The sequence below is a fragment of the Astatotilapia calliptera genome, unplaced genomic scaffold (assembly GCF_900246225.1).
Source record: "Astatotilapia calliptera unplaced genomic scaffold, fAstCal1.2 U_scaffold_26, whole genome shotgun sequence".
Classification (NCBI taxonomy): domain Eukaryota; kingdom Metazoa; phylum Chordata; class Actinopteri; order Cichliformes; family Cichlidae; genus Astatotilapia; species Astatotilapia calliptera.
This window is the reverse complement of record NW_020535763.1, coordinates 36,321-57,592: the sequence shown is the minus strand read 5'-3', so window position 1 is coordinate 57,592 and position 21,272 is coordinate 36,321. Positions and strand designations below refer to the sequence as shown.

General features: G+C 40.5%; 1 protein-coding gene across 1 annotated transcript in view; it reads right to left on the bottom strand.

Moving 5' to 3' along the window:
- LOC113017888 (Fc receptor-like protein 5) overlaps window positions 1-20,445 on the bottom strand; it is a 59,922-nt gene extending 39,477 nt beyond the window's left edge. The window contains exons 1-3 of the mRNA XM_026160997.1: window positions 20,218-20,445; window positions 4,438-4,489; window positions 2,029-2,295 (exon numbers count right to left, since the gene is read on the bottom strand). Of these exons, the coding sequence (XP_026016782.1) occupies window positions 2,029-2,295; window positions 4,438-4,489; window positions 20,218-20,445 (547 nt within the window). The remainder of the gene's footprint in view (window positions 1-2,028; window positions 2,296-4,437; window positions 4,490-20,217) is intronic.
- Between the last annotated feature and the right edge of the window lie 827 nt (window positions 20,446-21,272).

The following is a 21,272-nucleotide window of genomic DNA, read 5'->3' as shown; positions in this document are numbered from 1 at the left end:
CTAAAACAGATCTGAAGATTTTCAGTTAGTGACTCTGGGTAAATGGATATGGCCCTGGGTCTATATGCTGTTATGAAAAAGCAGGTAAGAAAATATACACCTGATACGATCTAAATGTAAAATATCCTAAATTTTAAAAGATTTCTTCAAGTGACTCAAATTCCAACAAAACAAAATCTACACAAATATTTTCTTTATATTGTTTTTTTCTTTCCTTGCAGTTTAAGACATTTCAAATTTTCTCTGATTTCCGTCTCAACATGGTAACAGAGCTGCAGTATAATGAAGGGAATGAGACACAGAAGGAGAGCACAGCTGAGAGTAATCCGGTTGTTCAGTGATGACGCGACGAATCCTACTTCCGGGTCTAAAGTAGTCTGCGTTTAATATGACTACCATTTCCAATAAGAACATTTTTACAATGCCAAAGAGGTTACCATGAGATATAATGCTGTTTGACCTTCATAGTAATCCTCAATCATCAATCTATTCAATATTGTTGCTGAATCCAAACTCACCAGTTGTGTTAATCTGAATTTCTTGGCTGTCCTCTGTGTAGTAAACTGGGTTTCCTCTTCCTCCTCTGCACCTGTAGAGTCCTTCCTGTGAGACACTGATTTGTCCATTTGATGTGGGGACAACATCCACTGTGGTATTATCTCTGCACCAGTAGTATTTCCATCCAGATGATGATGGTGGGTTCACAGAGCAGGTCAGGGTCACACTGCCCCCTACTGGAACAGCTGTGTTATCAGCTCTCAGTTTGGCCTTTGGTTTATCTGCAGTTCAGTTTAGAAAAAGAACAAAAGTCAATGACTGAATCGTGTACATACGGATCTTCACTCTTCATAGACACAAACTACATCTTTCTTGGCTGCTACCTCAAAGCAGATTGTGCGCTGTCGATCCTGAGTGCTGCACAACAACATTCATTATTTAGCATTTACTGTTATTTACACTTTGCTAGATTAATGCAATCGTTTTGTGTTTATTATGTTGCTCTATTTTTTTTTTTTTTTTTTTTTTGCTTGTTTTCTCTGTTTTTCTGTTTTTCTCTCAACAGGTGATCTGGGAGATTTCTCACTGTCTCTCTTCCCCTCTGCATTTGTTTTCCTTCATCTTTCTTTCTCCCTTTCCTATCCCCCAGCCATGTCTGTCCCATCTGTAACAACTGAAAATTAATTAAATTAAATTAAATTAAATTAAATTAAATTAAATTAAATTAAATTAAATTAAATTAAATTAAATTAAATTAAATTAAATTATAACAACAAAGGTTGATCAAATGGACCAATACTGCAAGGTCATGATGATCCACTTGGTAAATTAAATCTGTTGGGTATCTGTGTTCAGACATCAATTCATCAAGAGATACTAACTGTACAGTCGTTTTGATTGACGCTGTGAAAGTTTTATATTTTCTTGGATGTATTTAAAAAGTACTTGAAGATTGATTAATAAGCTGGTCCATCTTTAGGACCTGGGAGTTTAAAGGGATCAATCTCAATCAGCCTCCTGCTAAAGGTGAGTGGCAGTGACTCAGAGTTGTGAGAATGTTAATCATAGAAACAGTACCACTATTTTTGGTGGTATGTCTGTGTGTGTTTATTTATTTGAACACATGGCAGTATTTGATCAGATGATAGTTCAGAATTATTTTTATTCTTTTTTATAGAAATTGGTGGTTTTAATGTGACCTCACTGAAAGACAAACGGACCGATATCACTGCTGTGATTGTGCTTTCTGCTCTCAGTGTGACTCTGACTCTGACTGGCACCAAACACAAGGTTATAATCTCACACAGGCGATCTGTCTTAGCTCAAAACTACACAACAGACGTACCTGATTTATTATTTTTTTCTTAAAAGTTTCCTCTCTTTACATTCCCTTTTAAATAAATCATTGTAGAGTCACAATGCACTCAGTTGTGAGTCTGTTTGCACAGTGAGTTTCTTGGAGGGTCTGAATTGTTTTTTGATGTCAAGTTTAAAAAAGGAAACTTCAGTTTGAATCGTAAACCAACTCACATGAAACTGTCAGTCTGAAGGCATCACTCCATCCTGTTAAGAAATAGTCCCTCCTGCCCCGACATCTGTATCCTCCACTGTCAGACTCAGTAGCTCTGCTGATCCTGTATTCACTGGATGTTGGAGGGCTGTTTGTGTTGGGTGCTGTCCATTCATATTTCCACACCTTTCCTTCACCTCCCTGAATCTCACATCTGAGAGTGATTGTCTCACCAGTGAATATCTGAGACCAGCTGTGCTGCAGCGTCACTGTGATCCTGTTGGAAACTTTCCAGAGTAAAATTCCTCAGTTAGGACAGAAAAGGAATCAATTAACATTTTCATAATTTCTGTAACTGAATCTCGTCCTGCTGGATGATGGAAAAGAAAAATATTTTCTAAGAAAAGGCTGATTAACCAGAGTGAGAAGTTTGCAGTTCGAAATCCTAACAGAATAAAACCAGATGCAGAAATCTGGAACAAATGTTTTATGTTCACTTTTCTGTTCAGATCGATAATTTTTAAAACAGCTGAAGTCATTTCAAGCATTTATCCTCTGATTCAAATATATAAAAGAGGATGGAGTGGTTTCCAGTAAAAAGGAAAAGTGAGCAAACACTGCATCATCAAAAACATCATTCACTGTTATTTCCATCTACATATAAATTAATGTTGAGCTGTGTGTGCGCGTGTGGTTTGTGGATCAGCTGGGAGAGAGGAGTCTGGAGGACTGTCTGATCTTGCCGACGTTCAGCTGGAGGTGGTTGTCCTGGCACCATGATGCCAGATTCTTCACTTCATCCATGTAGGCCGCCTCATCGTTGTTGGAGATGGCACCCAACACCACTGTGTCGTCAGCAAACTTCACAATGGTGTTGGAGCCATGGGTGGCCACACAGTCTGAAGTGTAGAGGGAGTAGAGCAGTGGCGAGAGGACACATCCCTGAGGTGCTCCTGTGTTGATGGTGATGCTGTTGGAGAAGCACCTGCCCACCCTCACCACCTGAGTTCTGCCAGTGAGGAAGTCCAACACCCATGCACACAGACGGCTGTTAAGTCCCAGATCCCTCAGCTTTGTGAACAGTCTGCAGGGCACTATTGTGTTAAACGCTGAACTGTAATCAACAAACAGCATTCGCACATAGTTACCCTGTTTCTTGTCCATGTGGCTGAGAGTGGTGTGTAGGACGTGGGCGATGGCATCCTCTGTGGATCTGTTGGATCTGTAGTCGAACTGCAGCGGATCTGTGGTGTCTGGGATGGAGGAGGAGATGATGTTCTTCAGCAGCCTCTCAAACACCTTCATTACTACCGAGGTCAGTGCAACTGGCCGGTAATCGTTCAGGGATGAGGGTTTGCTGTTCTTGGGCACAGGGATGATGGTGGATCTTTTGAAGCATGTGGGGACCACAGACTTCGCCAGGGACTCGTTGAAGATGTAAGTGAACACACCTGCTAGCTGGTCAGCACAGCAGCGCAGCAGACGGCCGGTGATGCCGTCTGGCCCCGCTGCTTTCTTTGTGTTCACTCTCCTCAATGCCGCTCGGACGTCATGCTCCGCGATGCTGGTCACCGGTCTCTCGCTGATGACGTCACTGTCCTCTGTAGTCAGGCGGTAGATAGCATTAGCCGCCTGGCTAACATCGAAACGGGCGTAGAACTGATTCAGCTCGTTGGTGAATGCAGAGTCGGCGTTGATCGGCGCAGTGTCCCTGGCTTTGTAGTCCGTAATGGTGCGTAGTCCGTGCCACATACTCCGTGTGTCGCCCTGGTGGAAGCGGGACTCCACACGTTCCCGGTACTGGCGTTTGGCATCTCTCACCGCGTGCCGCACGCCGTATGAGGCCGCTTTGTAGGCACTCATATCGCCAGTGGCGAGACCCGCGTTGTAGGAGGCGGTCCTGATGTTTTCTGCAGTGCGGATCGATCTGTCCATCCACGGTTTCTGGTTTGGGAATGTGGTTACTCTCGCAGTAGGGATAATCTCCTCTGCTAGCATATTGACGAAGCATACTGCTACTTCCGTAAACTCATTGATGTCGACTGCGCATGCTCTGAACATGTCCCAGTCGACGTCGTTGAGTGCATCCTGTAGCGTAGCTTCTGATTGGGCAGTCCACCGTTTTACCTCCCTCGTGGTCACGTCTTCCCTCCGTATGTTTTGTTTATACTGGGGAATGAGAAAGATGGCGTTGTGGTCAGACTTCCCAAAAACCAGGTGTGAGACAGCTTTGTAGCCCTGCTTGTATGGCGTGTAGCAGTGATCCAAAATTCGATCCCCTCTCGTTGGACACGAGACATGCCGGTAAAAGTTTGGCATGACTTGTCTGAGGTTCGCTTTGTTAAAGTCTCCTGCTACAATGAGGGCTGCGCCCGGGTCCTTGTTTTGAAGCGAGCTCAGCACATCATGTAATTCGGACAAAGCCATACCTGTGTCCGCTTGGGGTGGGATATAGACCACCGTGGCGATGACCGAGGTGAACTCATGGGGCAGATAGAAAGGGCGGCACTTAATGCTCAGGAACTCCAGATGTGGCGAGCAGCCGCTGGAGAGAGTAGAAATGCTCCTGGCATCACACCACTTTCTGTTAACCATGAAACACACTCCTCCACCTTTGGTTTTGTTCGACTCTGCCGTTCTGTCCGCGCGGAGCACAAAGAATGAATCCAACGGAGTTACGGCCTGGTCCGGCACGGTGGGGGTCAGCCATGTCTCCGTGAAGCACAGAATGTTGCAGTCCCTCATGTCACGTTGGAAGGTGACCATTGCTCTTAGGTCATCGAGCTTGTTCTCCATGGATTGTACATTGGCCAGTAGGATACTGGGCAGTGGTGCGCGATGCGCCTGCTGTCTCAGTCTGTTCCTAATACCAGCGCGTTTCCCCAGGTGCTTCTTTGTTCTGCGCCTCAGATGAGCGGCCCGTCCTTTGTTGTTCTCCGCGCCGCGTAGAATCTCTGGCGGCCAGGAAGGGTCGGGTTTAAAAGTGTCCAAGATTAGATGTGCAACCTTGGCACCGATGTTTACAAGTGATCCACTGTCGTAAACTATAAGACTAGAGGATTTTGGGATGTAAACCAGAGCAAAAAATAAGTAAAAAACAAGAAAAGTAGATAGTCGGAGCGGAGCGGTCAGGAAGGCGTCTGGACGTGGCCGCGCCATCTTCTCTCTATTCTATGTTATTCGATTGTACATAGTATTTTATTTTATTTTATTCTATTCTATTGTGTTCAGTATCTAATTGATATATTATTCCAGTGTTTTTTTATATGTTATAACACATATTCCTTAAACATTTGCCTTTATTTTTACTAATGTTGCCATAGTAATTTTATAAACTAAATCCTTACTGAGGAAATATAGCGCTACAATGAAACATTGCCGTAAACACAGCATTCACAGAACTAATGTGAGTTTTAGAAGAAATCTAGTTTCATACTCTCTATAAGATGTGGAATCAGATTTCTTTTTCCAGTTTCATAACTTTAAGTAGTAACTAGAGATGGACCGATCCGATATTACGTATCGGTATCGGTCCGATACTGACCTAAATTACTGGATCGGATATCGGAGAAAAATAAAAAATGTAATCCGATCCATTAAATATCACGAAAGCACCTCACAAAACTTGCAACACGCCGTAACTCACCTCAGAACGTATGCATCACGTGAAAGAGCAGCTGTGGCATGCAGGACCTGTCGGTGGTCTGGATAGCATGTGGAGCTTCGCTAGCAACCTGGCATTTCATCTCCGACAAAGTTATCCCCGAGAGAAGTAAAGCAAGTGTGTAAGTCCATCTCTGAATGTTTGTAAAGCATTCCCACGTTAAGCTTAACAAGCGACTGCCTCTCGCTCTCCGGCTGCTACTTCAATCGTGAAACTGCTTAAATCAGCTGATTGGCTTTTCTGTCGCCAGTCCGTCTCTCTTGTTTGTTTTTGGTCCACTTTGCACCAGAAAGAGGAAACCAGCGGCTGAACAACAGCAGCACGTTTAAGCTTGATAAGCTGTTGTTAGAATTTATTTAATATTAATTTCTACACCAGGATCTTTTTCTACGTAGCTGACGGCTGGTAACTGTGCAGGGGCGGATCTAGCAAAGTTTAGCCAGGGGGGCCGATAGGGCATTAACAGGGAAAAGGGGGCACAAAGACATACTTTTCTTTCTTATTCTCATTTAAAATGTCTAGCTTTTAATAAATAATTATCTGACACCCAAAGTTTTAATTTGATGTAAAATGAATAGAAGTCAATTACTGTATATAGTGACTATTAAGTCTAATATATATACCCTAGTAAGCTATAGTACTTTTTACTTTGGGAAGGTACCATCTGTGCAGTCTGCAATTTTGTTGAAGAAAGATGTTGAATCTATTTAATATTTCTTGAAAAATAATTGATTTCTGTGTATTTTTTTTCACACTGCATCAAATTAAGGTTGATTACGTCGATTAAGCATCATGAGGTGGAGCGTGAGGGGTGGTTCCCTATTTTTTATTTATTTATTTTTGTTGTTGCTGGGAGTTGGAACCCTATTAGTTAGGTTGCTTAATATTTACGCTAAGTACTCTTTAAAATACCAGAATAGGGAGGATGGTGTAGGTCTAAGTTTATTAGATTGATCAGTATTGCTGAACTATGAAATATTTTTTTTGTATACAGGTATAACAGAATAGCTTTAGTGTAGTTGTTGTTTTAAACTTGAGTATGAACTTGCAGACTTGCAAAATGCAGCAAGATATTTTAAAAAACAGTTTTGTTGATTAAAAAACACTATATCGGATTCATATCGGTATCGGCAGATATCCAAATTTATGATATCGGTATCGGTATCGGACATAAAAAAGTGGTATCGTGCCATCTCTAGTAGTAACTATAACAATTAAAGCACAGTTTATATATTAGTGTGGTATTTATAGTAAAATGAAGGTCTTTCATTAGGAAATGGACAGTAAATATTTTCTCATGCTTTAAGGCAGGGGTCTCAAACTCGTGGTGTGTGAGTGTGAGGGAAGGAGAAAAACAAAAGTCGAAAAGTAGGAGTTTCTACTGAGCAGAAACGGGAGCTGGAAGCATGTAAATATAAAAATAACCACTGCAGCCAAGAAGAGTGTCTGACGAGCCCAGTTGTAAGTAAGCTATTAAGACTCGACTGTACACTGTGTTCGTGTTTTCCTCCTAAACAATAAGCTCCGTTGGAGCAGCCTTTCAACGCCTCTCTCTGTCTCTCACAAGCAAAGTTGACCCAGACAACAAAGTAAAGCTAGTTTTTGGCTACGAGCCCGACACAGAACCCGTATTAGCCAGAGGTCCCTTTACCAGGGTTCGGAGCCACGGACCTGGCAGAGGCAAACGCGTTGAGGGATTGGCTACTTTAGTTCAGTGAAAGATTCATTTGGAGAGAAAACAATTTTCACTTGCAGTCGAAAACGAATGTGTACGCTTATGCCTACATTTTTATTTTGTTAAATACAAACAAAATTTTAGCAAACATGCTGCCACGTGTCTGGCCAGAAAGAGCTGTTTATTTGATAGTTCAATGAAACTACTGTACTATACTACTGAGTGACACTCTTCTGCTCGTCAAATACATTTCATTGCAATGTTGACCCTGCATATCACAAATGAAACTGAAAGACTTCAGATAGTTAAGAGGGAGAAAAAAAGTTGCGTTCATGTTTGCAATTTTGTCTTGTTACACAATATTTGGAATTAAATAAAACAAACAAAACACTACATTTTTGGAAATATTAGTGGTTTTTTTCATGTTTGTTTGTTTTGTTTTTTTTGTACTACTTAGACACTAAAGTGGCCCTCCAATGAGATGACGGTGCCAGAAGTGGCCCGTGGCTCATTTCAGTTTGAGTTTGAGTTTGAGACCCCTGTTTTAATGAGTAAGAGAACAACAAACCAGACAGCTGACCTCTGACACAGAGTCCTTATAATCTACCTGTGCTGTCAGCTAGCAGAGCTAAAGCTGCTAAAGGAGAGCAGCACACATTTAGCTTCAACTGTTCTTCCTCATTTTAGTTCTGCAGGCTGATGGTGGGAATAAAATGAGATCATTGTTATATTCTAAGTGCAGAGATGGAACAGATAAGCCTCCAGCTATGTGGTCACCTACAGTTATACCACACAGAAATATTCACACAATATTTTCCACCAATCATAAGTCTTTACTGACAAGTGAGACTTCCTGTGAAACTAAAACCCAAGGTCCTCATTACACACAGTTAATATGAACTTCATTCAATTTCATATAAAAAAACAACACAAACTTGATACAACCAAACAGAAGTTTTACACTGTGTTAACAGTCCTTAAAGTTCTAATGGATTAATAATGATGGTTTTTAATTCTACATTGGTTTTATTGGTCAGCAGGTGGTGACTCCTCTGGTTAAAGTCTGATTGTATTGAAGTGTATGAGAAAAACAACTCTGATGTTCAGCTGATTTTTGACACCAGTAAATATATTCTGGTTACATTAATGGTCTCAGTAACTGCAGTTTCAAGTGATACTGAATGCAGCATCATGTTTAAGGACAATAAAGTACTGAAGGTTTTAGGGTGGGGACACTTCCTCATTGACAAGCCCATATGAGTATACAGTGTAGCTCAGTTTCTCAGGGAGGTCCAAAATCAGCTTCAAAGACTAAGATACCAATGACTTAAATTCACAGTTTTGGCAGACAGTGTCAGTCTTCCTAATAGTCTGTTATTTGATATACTCTGCTTAACACATACTTTAAAATTAGCCTGTTTTAAAGTTGCAGTTAGAAGAAAAACATATCGGTATAAGATTTAGTGGGCAGAGTGCGAGGCAGAGTATTTTTTTTAATTCACACATATATTAACTTTTACAGCATGTACATGCACAGACTCTCAGAGGAAGCAGCTTTTCAGGGTGAGAAACAAATAGTTCACAGCTTCTCTTGGTGCCCACATACATCTTTATTCTTTAGTGTGTCATCACCACAATGACACATTGTATAAAAATGCAGACAGAAATTAAAGTGAACATTTACACTTTGCATTTTTCTGGATTCCTTTTTAACTCTCTGCTGTGAGCTGATAACATAAAACAAGACATTTGCAACAAAGGAAACTTCAGGCTGAAACCACAGGCTGCGTTTCCTCTTATCTTAGTGGCCCAGTCTATCATTAGATTAACAAAAACAGCCTGTGAGAGACCGACAGTAACCAACAACAGTGTTTTACAAACATGTGGTTATTGCAGGTTGTTCAAAAGAACAAATATGTCATTCATTATTGTGAGGTTTGCAGTGTGATCTTGTATTTCTTTGCAACTCTGAATTTTTTGGAATTTTGTTTTAGTGTTTTAAAACTTGTGCATCCATCAGAAATATACAGCACTCTCCATTTGGATATGCTTTTGGGTGACTTGTGCAAATACACAAACATGGGTCATGATTATTTAATAACACTGATATTGTTCCAGCTTTATCGGAGGAAGTTCATTTGCATTTGACAAACAGCTTGTAAGGCAGGCAGACAAAAAGTGATCATGCCAAAGAGAAATCACAGGTCATCTGTCAATCCTGGACTCAGAGACAAACACAAGCCCAAAATACACAAACCCAAAGAGCAGGAAACAAAACATGAGGAAGGCACAGAAAGGGAGAATGTACGGTTACATTATAATCTTGGTTCTCTGAATGAGACAGTATGCATCTACTACATTACATATTCCATATGTACCGGGAATTATTTTACTATTAGTCAGGGCAGGTAGAAACTTCTTTAAGTCTTAAAACCAGAGCGATAACGCCTTATTGACTGTACACTCTCTACTGAACATCTCCACTACGTTACACATTCTTTATGTACAGGATCACTCTTTAAGAGACCCCAAGAGGAGACAGAACAACCCAATATCTCAAATAAACAAGCTATTTAAGGAGCTGCCTGCAAGATGAAGACTGGAACCAAGAAGACCATGCAAGACATTAAAATAATATGTAAAAAGAGTATATGCTTTCATTACAAGACTCTAGACTGACTGTGGAGACCAGTTGACTACCCCCGAGACACAACCACCTGCTCTCCAAATGACTGACTGGTTGCTGCATTAAGACAATCTGGAAAAAATGAACTCAACAACAACATATGGAATATGTGAGAGAGTGGGAAAATAGTCTTGATTTGATCGGGAACATCAGGAATAAAAACAAAAGGACAAAGTTAAACAAAAGACAGACAGAAAGTCACATTAGAGTCAAGCCATAACTACAAAATAAAACAGGAACTTGAACACTGAACGTGGGAGAAAGTGACACAGGAAGATGAAGGGAGGGAACTAATAACTCAAAGGAGACTAAACTATCCAGAAGCCTAACATGAACAAAGAGCTCGGTGCACTAACTGATTAACCAAATATAAACAAACTAAGAACCAAACAAGGAACTTATAATAAACAAGAATTTAAAAGCTCAGAGTCAAAGACGCAGGACTACGACATGAGCAAGTAGTGGTCAAAAACAAGTAAAAGCAACAATCAAACTAACTCGACAGCTAATGTTTGAAGGCTTTGATAAAAGCTCTTTGAGAGTTTATCAAAGTCACTTCAGTGCGCATAGTAACAAGCTGCTGAGCAGAGTGGAAGCTGAATAAATGACTAAACTGCGCCCTCTGCTGGCTATCAGCTGTAAGCTCAGAAAGAAGTCCAAGTAGGTCCAATAAGCACACTTCAAATTCAATTGTATTTAATGTAGTGCTGCGGGGCTGGACGGTGTCAACGCATTAACACGCTAACCGCGCTAACGCGTTGATGGCGTGCAGCCCCACGCACGGGGCAATCTGGTGTAACTCGTTAACTTATATTTGCTATGTTAATGCGATTATGGTGTTACCGTCATTTTAACGAGATTAATGCCGGCAGCACTAACTTATTGTTTAACTTTATGCTATATCAAGAAACAATGTCTCCATTTTTAAAAACCCACAAAACAAAGGTAAAAGAAAAAAGTAAAGAAACAAATGTGAACAATAAAACTTTAGCAAATAAACTTTCTATTAAAAGACACATTCATAAAGTAAGATAGCTTACGTTTCAAATTCTTTAGTAAAAAAAAGTTCCTTTTTAAACTGTCTGTTTAAATTCTAATATTAGACTTAATAAAAAATAATCGGGCCCTTACAGTGCAGTTAATAAAATACTGACAGTTGCAGAGGTCATGTCTGGTGTATTGATTCAGTCGTAGATCCAAACCTCTAAGAATGAATCCAGTTGCGTGTGAGTTACTCTGGTCGAACTGTCACGCTGTAGCCTGACGAAATTAATGACACATCTGTTTAAAAATCACCAGTAAATCTGCGACACCAGGTGATCAAAGACACTCGTGCAATCATGACCAATGATTACCATACAACATAGGTGTACACAGGGGTGGGTCACATTAACTGGATTCAGTTCGTTGATGTTGCTGTGGATTGATCTTACATTAGTCAGAAGGATGCTGGGTGGCAGGTACGAGTGTCTCCTTAGCCTGGTTAGCAGACCTGCCGGGTGTCTCCCTTCTGTTTGCACTCCCTGCATCACCTACACCACATGGCAGGACTTCAAGTATGACAAATGTCTGTGATTATGATCCACAACCTTTCAGGTATAAGAAACGTATACAGTGATTTGTGTGCAACATTTGAGGGTTCACACATGTGTGAGTCAATTGTAGATTCAAACCTAAATAAATAGTGATTATTAGGCTTACACACAAATTTTGAAGTTTAGCTTCACAAATCTGATCAGTTTCTTTTTCAAAAAGCCTCATCTGCATACAGATGTCTTAAAATAGACATAACATCCCTCTCACTCAATCCCCACGTGGGGATCTGACACAAATTTCATGTTAACAAATTTCATTTTTTGAACGGATCAAAATGTAAGATGGGTTCAAGTGCTCGTGGAAAGCTAAGATATTTGGGCTTCCTCTGTATTTCTGCATTTTTTGTTTGTTTGTTCTTGTTTATTTGTTTCTTTAAAATAAAGTGGAATAAAGTCTTCTTCCAAATAAACAGAACATATTATCAAAGTTCTACTAGAATCAGATTTACCAGATGCTACACAGTACCATGTGAAGGTTACTACATGGTTTAGACAAGCTGCAGCTACATGCTGGACGTTCCTCTGATAGTAAAAGCCAGTCAGTGCTCAGCTGCAGATGGTTGACACCGTAGTTGCACGTCCCCGTGGATCATCCTGAGCAGGTAATGTGTAATAATACATTGATGTCAATCTTATTATTCTCCAAAACAGCAGGCTTACATGTTGTATGTTGTAAATTTATATATATATATATATATATATATATATAAGTATATCTCACAAATATAATCACTGAATTGTGTTGAGAGCTGGCAGACAGCAGGGGCCGCAGTTTAGTCATTTATTATTCAATTATTCAATTCAATTCTTTCAATTTTTCCCAGAGATGTGATGATAAAGGTCAAAGACTTTGACTTCAGAGTTTATTGTTTACATCATGGTGTGTTGCAGAAACTAAATAAATCTCTGTTATAAATGTAGCTCTAACTGTTTCTAAAGAACAAGTTCAGATACAAATCAAAGTGTGATGAGTGTATTAAGTGAAGGAGGAGGAAGTATTATTTTGGCGGAGTATAACTGAATCCTTACAGAATGGTTATGATTGTACTGTGTGAGCACCAACATCACTGTGCAGAGTTTGTTTGTACCTCTTCACAGCAGTTTGATTCATCAAGAGAAATGATCAACCCCTCTGTGACATTAAAAGGTGGCCACGAGTATAAAATGATGGCTTGTGTATTAGAGGAGGTGAAACATGTTATTAATGTCTGTGGGAAACTGAGGGCTCACAACTGAATGTAAATGTAGAAACAAGCTTGTGTGCAATGTTGCATTAATGTGGTGATATTTTTATTTTATGTATTTTATGTATTTATGAAGACACACACTTTGTGTCAGTTTTAACAGTAAAATATTTTGGTCGGTTAAAATTGCCCAAAATATTTGTTTTATTCTTTCATTATAGACTTGTTATACTGGTGTAATGCAAAGAACTGTTTGACTCTGGTCTGTCTGCTGGACTCTGCAGTATCACAGTAACCAGCTTCATCCAGGAGACAGGAGTCTGTCTGTGATGAAATCATTCAGTCAGATCAGTATCACTACCGTCCGTGACAACAAGTATTGTCTGTGGTGACAGGAATCATGTAATTTCTCACTTACTCTTTGTGCATAAAAAAACAGGTTTTACTGTCTCCTTCAGCACTGGTTTGCTTTAGCATTAACACGATCTGAGTCCAGGATGGGTAGAGCAGGTATTCTCCACCCCTTTGGGTGTTTCTCATCAACCTCATCAGACAAAGTATGAAAGCACCAGCTCCAGCACTCAGTCTGCCTCCAACATGTGGTAAACAGGCTCTCTTATAACACCGCTGTGAAACTTACCAGATATTGTGCTAACATCCTTTTCTCCTTGTTTCCAGTGTGTTCCTACTGGCTGAAGGAGTGGATCCCTTACCTCCATGACCTACCTGTTTCCTTCTCTGGAACACTCTCCTCATTTCCTCACCCTCTGATGGCCTCCACCTCTCCAGGAACACAAACCAATGGACTCATGTGTTTCCAGGATTCATTCAATCTAATCCTGAGCAAAAACACTCATCACAACCATTCTCTGCGATAGTCAGAGTTACTGTTTTTGTCATTGTGGCAAAGAGTCATTGTTCAAAGGACCATGTTCTCCATCAGGTGAGCCGCATTTACTAAACAACAGTTACACTGATTTCTGTGATCACAGTCATTATTGATGTAAAAGTATTTCTGCTTTGTTTCATCTTTATGTCAAATATCAGCACTGACAGCTACTGATCTGTTCATGCAAACCCAGGGAGGCAACGTCACAACATGAACCTCAAGCTGTTATAATGTTTATCCAGGCTTAAATGGATGAGATTACTTTTAGATGGTTTTTAATGTGGATCAGTGGCTGGACTAACAGAGTCATTCGCATTTTTCACTTAATGCAAGAGAAAAAACAATCATCATGTATAAAGATTTAAACCTTGTCAACACAAACATTAAGGTCTGTTGTTTTGGAGTTCGTTATATTTTTGTTTGTTTGCTGTTTGTATTTTCACTTTTTCACTTTGTATCAATGAAATTATTGAAAAATATATTAATAATTATTATGTTTATTTCTTATTTGCCTCAGTTTAAACATCCAGTTGATCATTTCCTGTTTAGTGTCACAAGAAGTCTTGAAAAACCAGCAAAAGTGAGACGTGCATCACCCAGTGTTGTTAAGCAGTACTGCATTCATACTGTGAGAGTGTTGCGACACACATCTGTTTTTAACCATATAAAGCAAACTCCTGCAGGAGCTGACGTCACTGCAACAAGTGTAAAAACTGTTGTTTAGTACTCAGATCTGTTTACATCATTGTACTATTAGATATGTGAAAGAAAATAAGATAACACAACCTTTCTAGGAGCATTTTACTCAGGCTCAGAATGTGCAAAAATTATTTCAGCTCTCATTCTAACAACGAGACAAGGTTCAGTTAAAAGCAGATGAAAGAAGCTCAAAAGCAGACGGCCTCACACAGTTAATATTCAGTGATGTGTTGCCTATAACACTTGACCACACGCATACATGGAAAGCTTGGGGCAGGGAGTAGAAGCAACACAACGGACATCAGTGACAACAGCTGTGACTCTCAGTGAGGCAAAAACAGCATATAAACATGGAGCAACAGAAGTTTTTATTTGTTTCCGCAGTTATTCAGTTCATTAAAGTGTTTGAAATAAACTCAATGATTGAATGGTTGCTGAATTTTTCACTGCATGTGTGTAAAAGACTGTTTTAGTCACAGCACTAAGGCCTCGTGGTTTCTCTCTGGTCCAGCACAAAAACAGGAAACGCAGCCTGTGGTTTCAGCATGAAGTCGTCCATTTAACTGTTGTCTATTTTATGTTATCAGCACATTAGCAGAGAGTTAATAAGAAATTACGATAAAGATCACAGTGGGAATTTGACTTTGTTCTCTGTGTGCATGATACATGTTTATATCACCAGCCCTCACTGGAATTTTAGCAATAATTATCATTGTGACAATTAAGTATGCACGACACTGTGTCAAAACAGATAAAATAAGCGTCACTGTGATGATGATGCATGCTGGACTAAAAAAAACTGTGAAGCTGTGAAAAACTTGTTTCTCACTCTGAAAAGCAACTGCCTTTATTGTTTGCACTTTAAGACAGGTTTTCTTTAAATACTGTGTCTGTATTTCTGTGTAGTATAATTCTGCAGGCTTATCTGTATCATCTCTTTACTTTAAATAGAGGCCAAGGCAGTGCAGACAGCGGTTAACGAACTATCGGAGCTGCACAAAAGTATGATGAATAAAGGAATGCATTAGAAGAACAGCAATCTGCCCATACCCGAGGCTTTGGAATAGAAAGGAATACAAGAGGAGCAAAATAATAATAATGGATTGCATTTAGATAGCGCTTTTCGAGAACCTCAAAGCACTTTACAATTCCACTATTCATTCACTCACTGGTGGAGGCAGCTACAGTTGTAGCCACAGCTGCCCTGGGGCAGACTGACAGAAGCGAGGCTGACGTATCACGCTATCGGCCCCTCTGGCCAACACCAGTAGGCGGTGGGTGAAGTGTCTTGCCCAAGGACACAATGACCGAGACTGTCCGAGCTGGGGCTCAAACCGGCAACCTTCCGATTACAAGACGAACTGCCAACTCTTGAGCCATGATTACTCCCACTACCAAATACCACCTCCTGGTAGACAAAGCAGTCGCCCGAGACTGCAAGACCAGGCTCACCAACCTGTGCACTGCTTGAATGAGCTACAAGAAAGCTTATGACTCAATCTCCCACACATCCTGGAATGCTTAGAACTATACATACAGGACTCTTAGAGCCTTCATCAGGATTTCAATGGGGATGTGGTGAACAAACATAGAACCAACTTCAAGTCAATTGCACAAATCACCATCAAGTGCGGGATCTATCCAGCACGTTTTCTGCATATGCCTGAACACCCTCGGCGAGATCATCAACAAGACCAGCTATGGACACCGACTATGGAATGGTGGAATCGCCAGCCACCTCCTCCACACGGATGACATTAAGCTGTATGCCAGGAGTTAACAAAACATCAACTCATGGATCCACACCACCAGGATCTATGGAATGCATTTGGAATGGAGAGGTGTAGTTAGATGGTAATGAAGAGAAAGAAAGTAGTCAGAACTGAGGGGATCGAAATACCAGAAGGCAACACTGAAGACCTCAAGGACAGCTACAAGTACCTGCAAGTCCCACAGGAAAATGTGAACCACAAAGAGGCTGATAGGAAAGCTGCAACCACCAAATACCTGCAGAGAGATAGAAGCCACTGACATCAACACAATGAAGCTTGTGCACCATGCATGGAGGGTTTCCCCCCAACTTTGGCACCCTGAGACTCCCTTCTTAATTATGTCCTTCAGTCTTTTTTCTTACTACGTGAATTTCATCTTCCTCATCTTTTCCACAGCTGATGCTACCAGCAGCAGCCACTTGGTACTGTGAGGCCTGGATACTAGTTGTTGCTGGTACTAGTGTTCACAGCTATGTCTGTTAATTTGACACATTTTGCTATTTTTAGTTTTCTTTTTATTGTTTTGCTCAGCTTTCCAGCTCCACTTTTTTGATACTTCTTCCACACTATTTTTTTCTATAAGCTACATGAGCGCACAATGAAGGCAATGGACGGGGCAGTCGCATTAAGAGATTTGATAGAACAATCTAGTGTCAGTAGTGAAAATGAACAAATGAGCTGCTGTCACTGCTTGTACAGCTGGTGCACAGCAGCCCATTATACCTGCCCATCGGTCCAAAATTGCATCAAACCACTGGGGAATATGCCCACAGTGCTAGATTACTAGTGCAGCCCCAGTGTCCCGAACATGTGACTGCAGAACTCACAGTAGTTTTAGTTTAGTTTCAAGTTACGTCTGCACTCCATGAATCTGTCTGTCTGCATATTGACTCAGTGAAGAAAAGAATTTCCATAATAATGTGTTCTTTATTAATCCAATAGGAAATTAGTCCTCTGTAGAGATGATACCTTGCTCAGTGGTACCTCAGAGGATCCGTTTCAGGGCTCTAGACTAACTTTTTGCCATGGGCGTACCGGCACAAAAGTTAGGCGCACACAAATTTTATAATAATTGATATAATATCATGTGTTTTTCTGGATACACTGTGCTTTTTCAGCATTCAAAGATTGATGACACCATGTCAGAGCACTGGCTGTGAATTTCAGAAGGATCAGGCCTTAACTTAACAGAAAAGTTACCAATAGTTCTTTTCCTATTACAGCTACATCCACTTCTGTCGTGCCTAGGCTGCTCACTAGGGCTGGGTATCATCACTGATTTCTATCATCCATTCGATTCCGGTTTTCAAAGTCCCGATTCGATTCAACTTAGCCTCAGACAGTCAGAAATATTATAATTCTGATCATTTATCAGTACTGACTTCTTCAGAATTGTGAACATCACAGCAGATGCCTTTGTGTGAAAGTAACTGAGAATAAAACACAGAAAAACATGAAGGAGATTTTCCTGGTCTGGCTTTTTATAGCAGAAAACCTTAAAAATATTCTACAATGTTCTGCATATAAAATTTAAATTTCTTCAGTATTGAACAACAGAAAAAATAGGCTTTCTTGTCCGAGGTCATTTAAGTGAAAAAAAGAAAAAGACAGCAGCCACAGCGCTGTAAACAACGGTAGACTGGTGGGTAATAAGCGAATGAATAATACAGAAAACAGAGATTGGAGACGGAAACTGTTCTTGAAGTACAGAGAGAGATAGAGAGAGAGCTAGCTGTGCATGAAGTGTGATTTTAATAGTCGTGGAAGCAAAACAGCAAAATTCATGACGACATTGATCAAATGTGAAGCGCAGTTTGCTGCTTCTTTTGCTGCTGGCTCGGTGAATTTTGGTTGGAGAGAGACAAAACCTGCAGCTCAGAATCAGCACAAAAAGACGTAATCACAGCGCGGACCGGACGCATCAGGATCGCTAAGCTCCGACAGCGTGTCCGTCTACGGGCCGTCGGGTGAGAAAGCCGAGAAAGACAAAGCTGATTCTGATGCGTCGGTCCGTTCTGTGTTTACGTCTTTGTGTGGAGTCCGTGTACCTGGTCTCATTTGCTGTTTGGTTGTTGTTGAAATGGTTTTGTGAGCTTTAATCTGAGAATCTGGCGTTTCTGGCAAAACACAGTTATATTTAAAAGTCGATTCAGGGTTTAATGAATTGATATCGCTTTATTCAAGCTACTCACCTCCCACTTCCACCTGCACTTTCAACTGGACCACGGCCAATCAGAGAGGTCCCGCCCCTGACTATCTCTGATTGGTTTTTGATTGATTGATTGATTGGTAATTTATTTCAACATGTGAACAATATACAAGTACATTTAGAAAAGAAATGAGAGAAAAAATATACTATACAAATTACATACAAAAAAACATTCTAATTAATTTACATGTTGAAAGGGAGTGGGAAGAAGTATACACTTATTTAATCCCACCCCTGTCCCATAAATTATCAGTGAATATTTAGTCAGCTTCCTTACTGATATAATTTGTAATAAAAATAGTGAACAGATTTCTGATATACTATATACTATAATATCACATCATGAATTTTTTGTTTGTTTGTTTTTAAATAGAGACATTCACTTAATTTAAATATTTTCCTTTTCTTTATAGATCGAGAAGATCATATTTTTATAACTCTTTTTGAACAGTTTTATGTTTGGACATTGCTTTAATTCCATATTCAGTTTGTTCCATAGTTTCACTCCTTGAACAGAAACACAAAAGCCTTTTCTTGTAGTACGTACCTTCATTGTTTTGAAGTTACAAAAACCCCTTAAATTATAACTTCCTTCTTTCAAAAAAAACATACTCTGAATATTACCTGGCAGTTCTTTATTTTTTGCTTTGAATAGAATTTGTGCTGTTTGGAATTTCACTATATCGTCAATTTTCAATATTTCAGACTGCAAAAATAGTGAGTTTGTATGTTCCCTATAACCTGCATTGTGGATGATTCGAATTGCTTTCTTTTGAAGAGTAAAAAGTGAATGTAATGTGGTTTTATAGTTATTGCCCCAGACCTCTGCACAATAGCTTAAGTATGGTGAAACCAGTGAACAGTAGAGAATATGAAGTGATGTTCTGTCGAATACCTGTTTTGCCTTGTTTAGTACTGCAATGCTTCGTTTAGTCCACGATAGGGGCAAAATGTGTGTCTGTTGTTGACCACAGGGAAGGTTGCAGTTTTTGGGGTTTTTTTGCTACCCGAACAGTTGGTCGCACAGGTGCAACCAAATATTTTTTTTTAGTTGCACCACTAAAAAATTTGGTCGCATTTGCGACCAAATTGGTCGCACTCTAGAGCCCTGCGTTTGGTGGATTTGAACCCCCACCTGTCTGACCATGGGGCAAATACACTTCCTACTGAGCTATCTCTGCCCCTTACCTGTGACCAACTAAAAGTATATTGAAGTGTAGAAGTAGGAGTGTGACAAAGGAGGGTGAGATGACATCTGTATCACCATGAATATTAATGGTTATTTCAAAACACTGCCTCAAAAGATGACTCTCAGTCTGCAGAAGAAGAAAACTTCAGCAGGATCCACAGGACACGACAACAAAGACAAAACTATGACCTGCAAAGTATATTTGTATATTAGAGAGAAAGAACATGTCCCATGACTGCTGTGGTCAAAGCTGTTTGAGGTTGGTGTAAAAGGAAGGAAGCACAGAGAGGTGATAGAAGGAGCTGAATATAAACTCTGGTCTTATCTACATTAAGTGCAGCTTCTCTTTGTTCTGCATTTATTGCAAAGTCGAACACTTTGAGATTAGATGCAGATCAGCGTGCAGGGCTGGACGTGAGGATGGGGCACTCTTTGCTCTGTTTGCTGGGGTTATTCTGTGAGTACAATACACACCTTTACTGTTTGAATGGCAGCAATGAAGGAAAATGTTTCTCACTTAACCTGTTTACCTGACAGCTTCAACACTAGTGGTGGGCGGATAGATCCAAATATCGATTTTACGCTACCGTAGGATGTTTTCACAAAGTAGGACCTTCTTGTCAGAACACTGGGACGGGTGCAGGCACCTGCTGGGCCCCACCAGCCACTTTCGCTTGAGAAGTGGGGATGGGTGCGGCGGCAGGCTGCATACTGACTAGTTCCACCCTGGCGGGCAGCACGGGCGCCGCGCAGTCGAGGGTTGTGGGCAGGGGCAGCGATGTCGAGCAGGACCGGATCAGAGCCGCCAGATTCTTCATCCTCTGCAGGTGGCACTCAGTCTGATCCTGCAGCATGGCCACCAGCTTGGCCACCATTTGCGCCGGCTCCCTCCCTCTGCTGACCCAGTCCTCGGTCAACCGCGTACTCCTTCCTGGGTTTCAGACCCACTGTAAACCACCATGGCTGACCCGATGACATTTTAATGTTTCGCAGCATCATTTATTCTTACAATAATCACACGGCTGCTGTACATTCAATGACTGCAGCTCTCCCGCTGCCAGCGGTACACACCACCACCACCACCAACAACAACACAAGCAGAGCACAGGTTTTAAGCCGGTGAGGCGTGACTGTAGATGTCGGGCAGGTGAGTTCATCTCACTTGCAGCGGCATCGCAGACCACGCCCCGCCGCAATAATAAAGCATTTTCTATTTAGTTATAAACGTTGTCCTAATTATGTCTTGGGTTTTAACTATTTAATAATAAAAAAGGAAACATCACAAAAAACACTTAAGGTCATGAAAATTTAGAGTGATTGAGACTGAGATGGGTATCAGCGATACTGGCCCGCATTTACTTGTTTTGGATCAATACCAAAATATGCAGTATCGCACACGACTATTCAACAAAGCATAACAGTGACTGTTTAAACTTAGATACACTGCTGCTGTTTGCATACATTACATTCACCGTTCACAATTTATTAATATGTTTAGGTTTTTATGGTTTTTTAAAGTTCTTTTTCATGTCTCCAGTCTGTTTGACAGCTATTAGTACGACATACATTCGATGATAAGCAATAACTGTGCAATCTGAAGATTTACCTTTAAAAAGCCTCAGTTTATATATTTATTGTGATTTTGTCAGTTGTATAATGTCTGATGATGTTTCATTCATTATTTTAGTGCTCAGTACAGTCA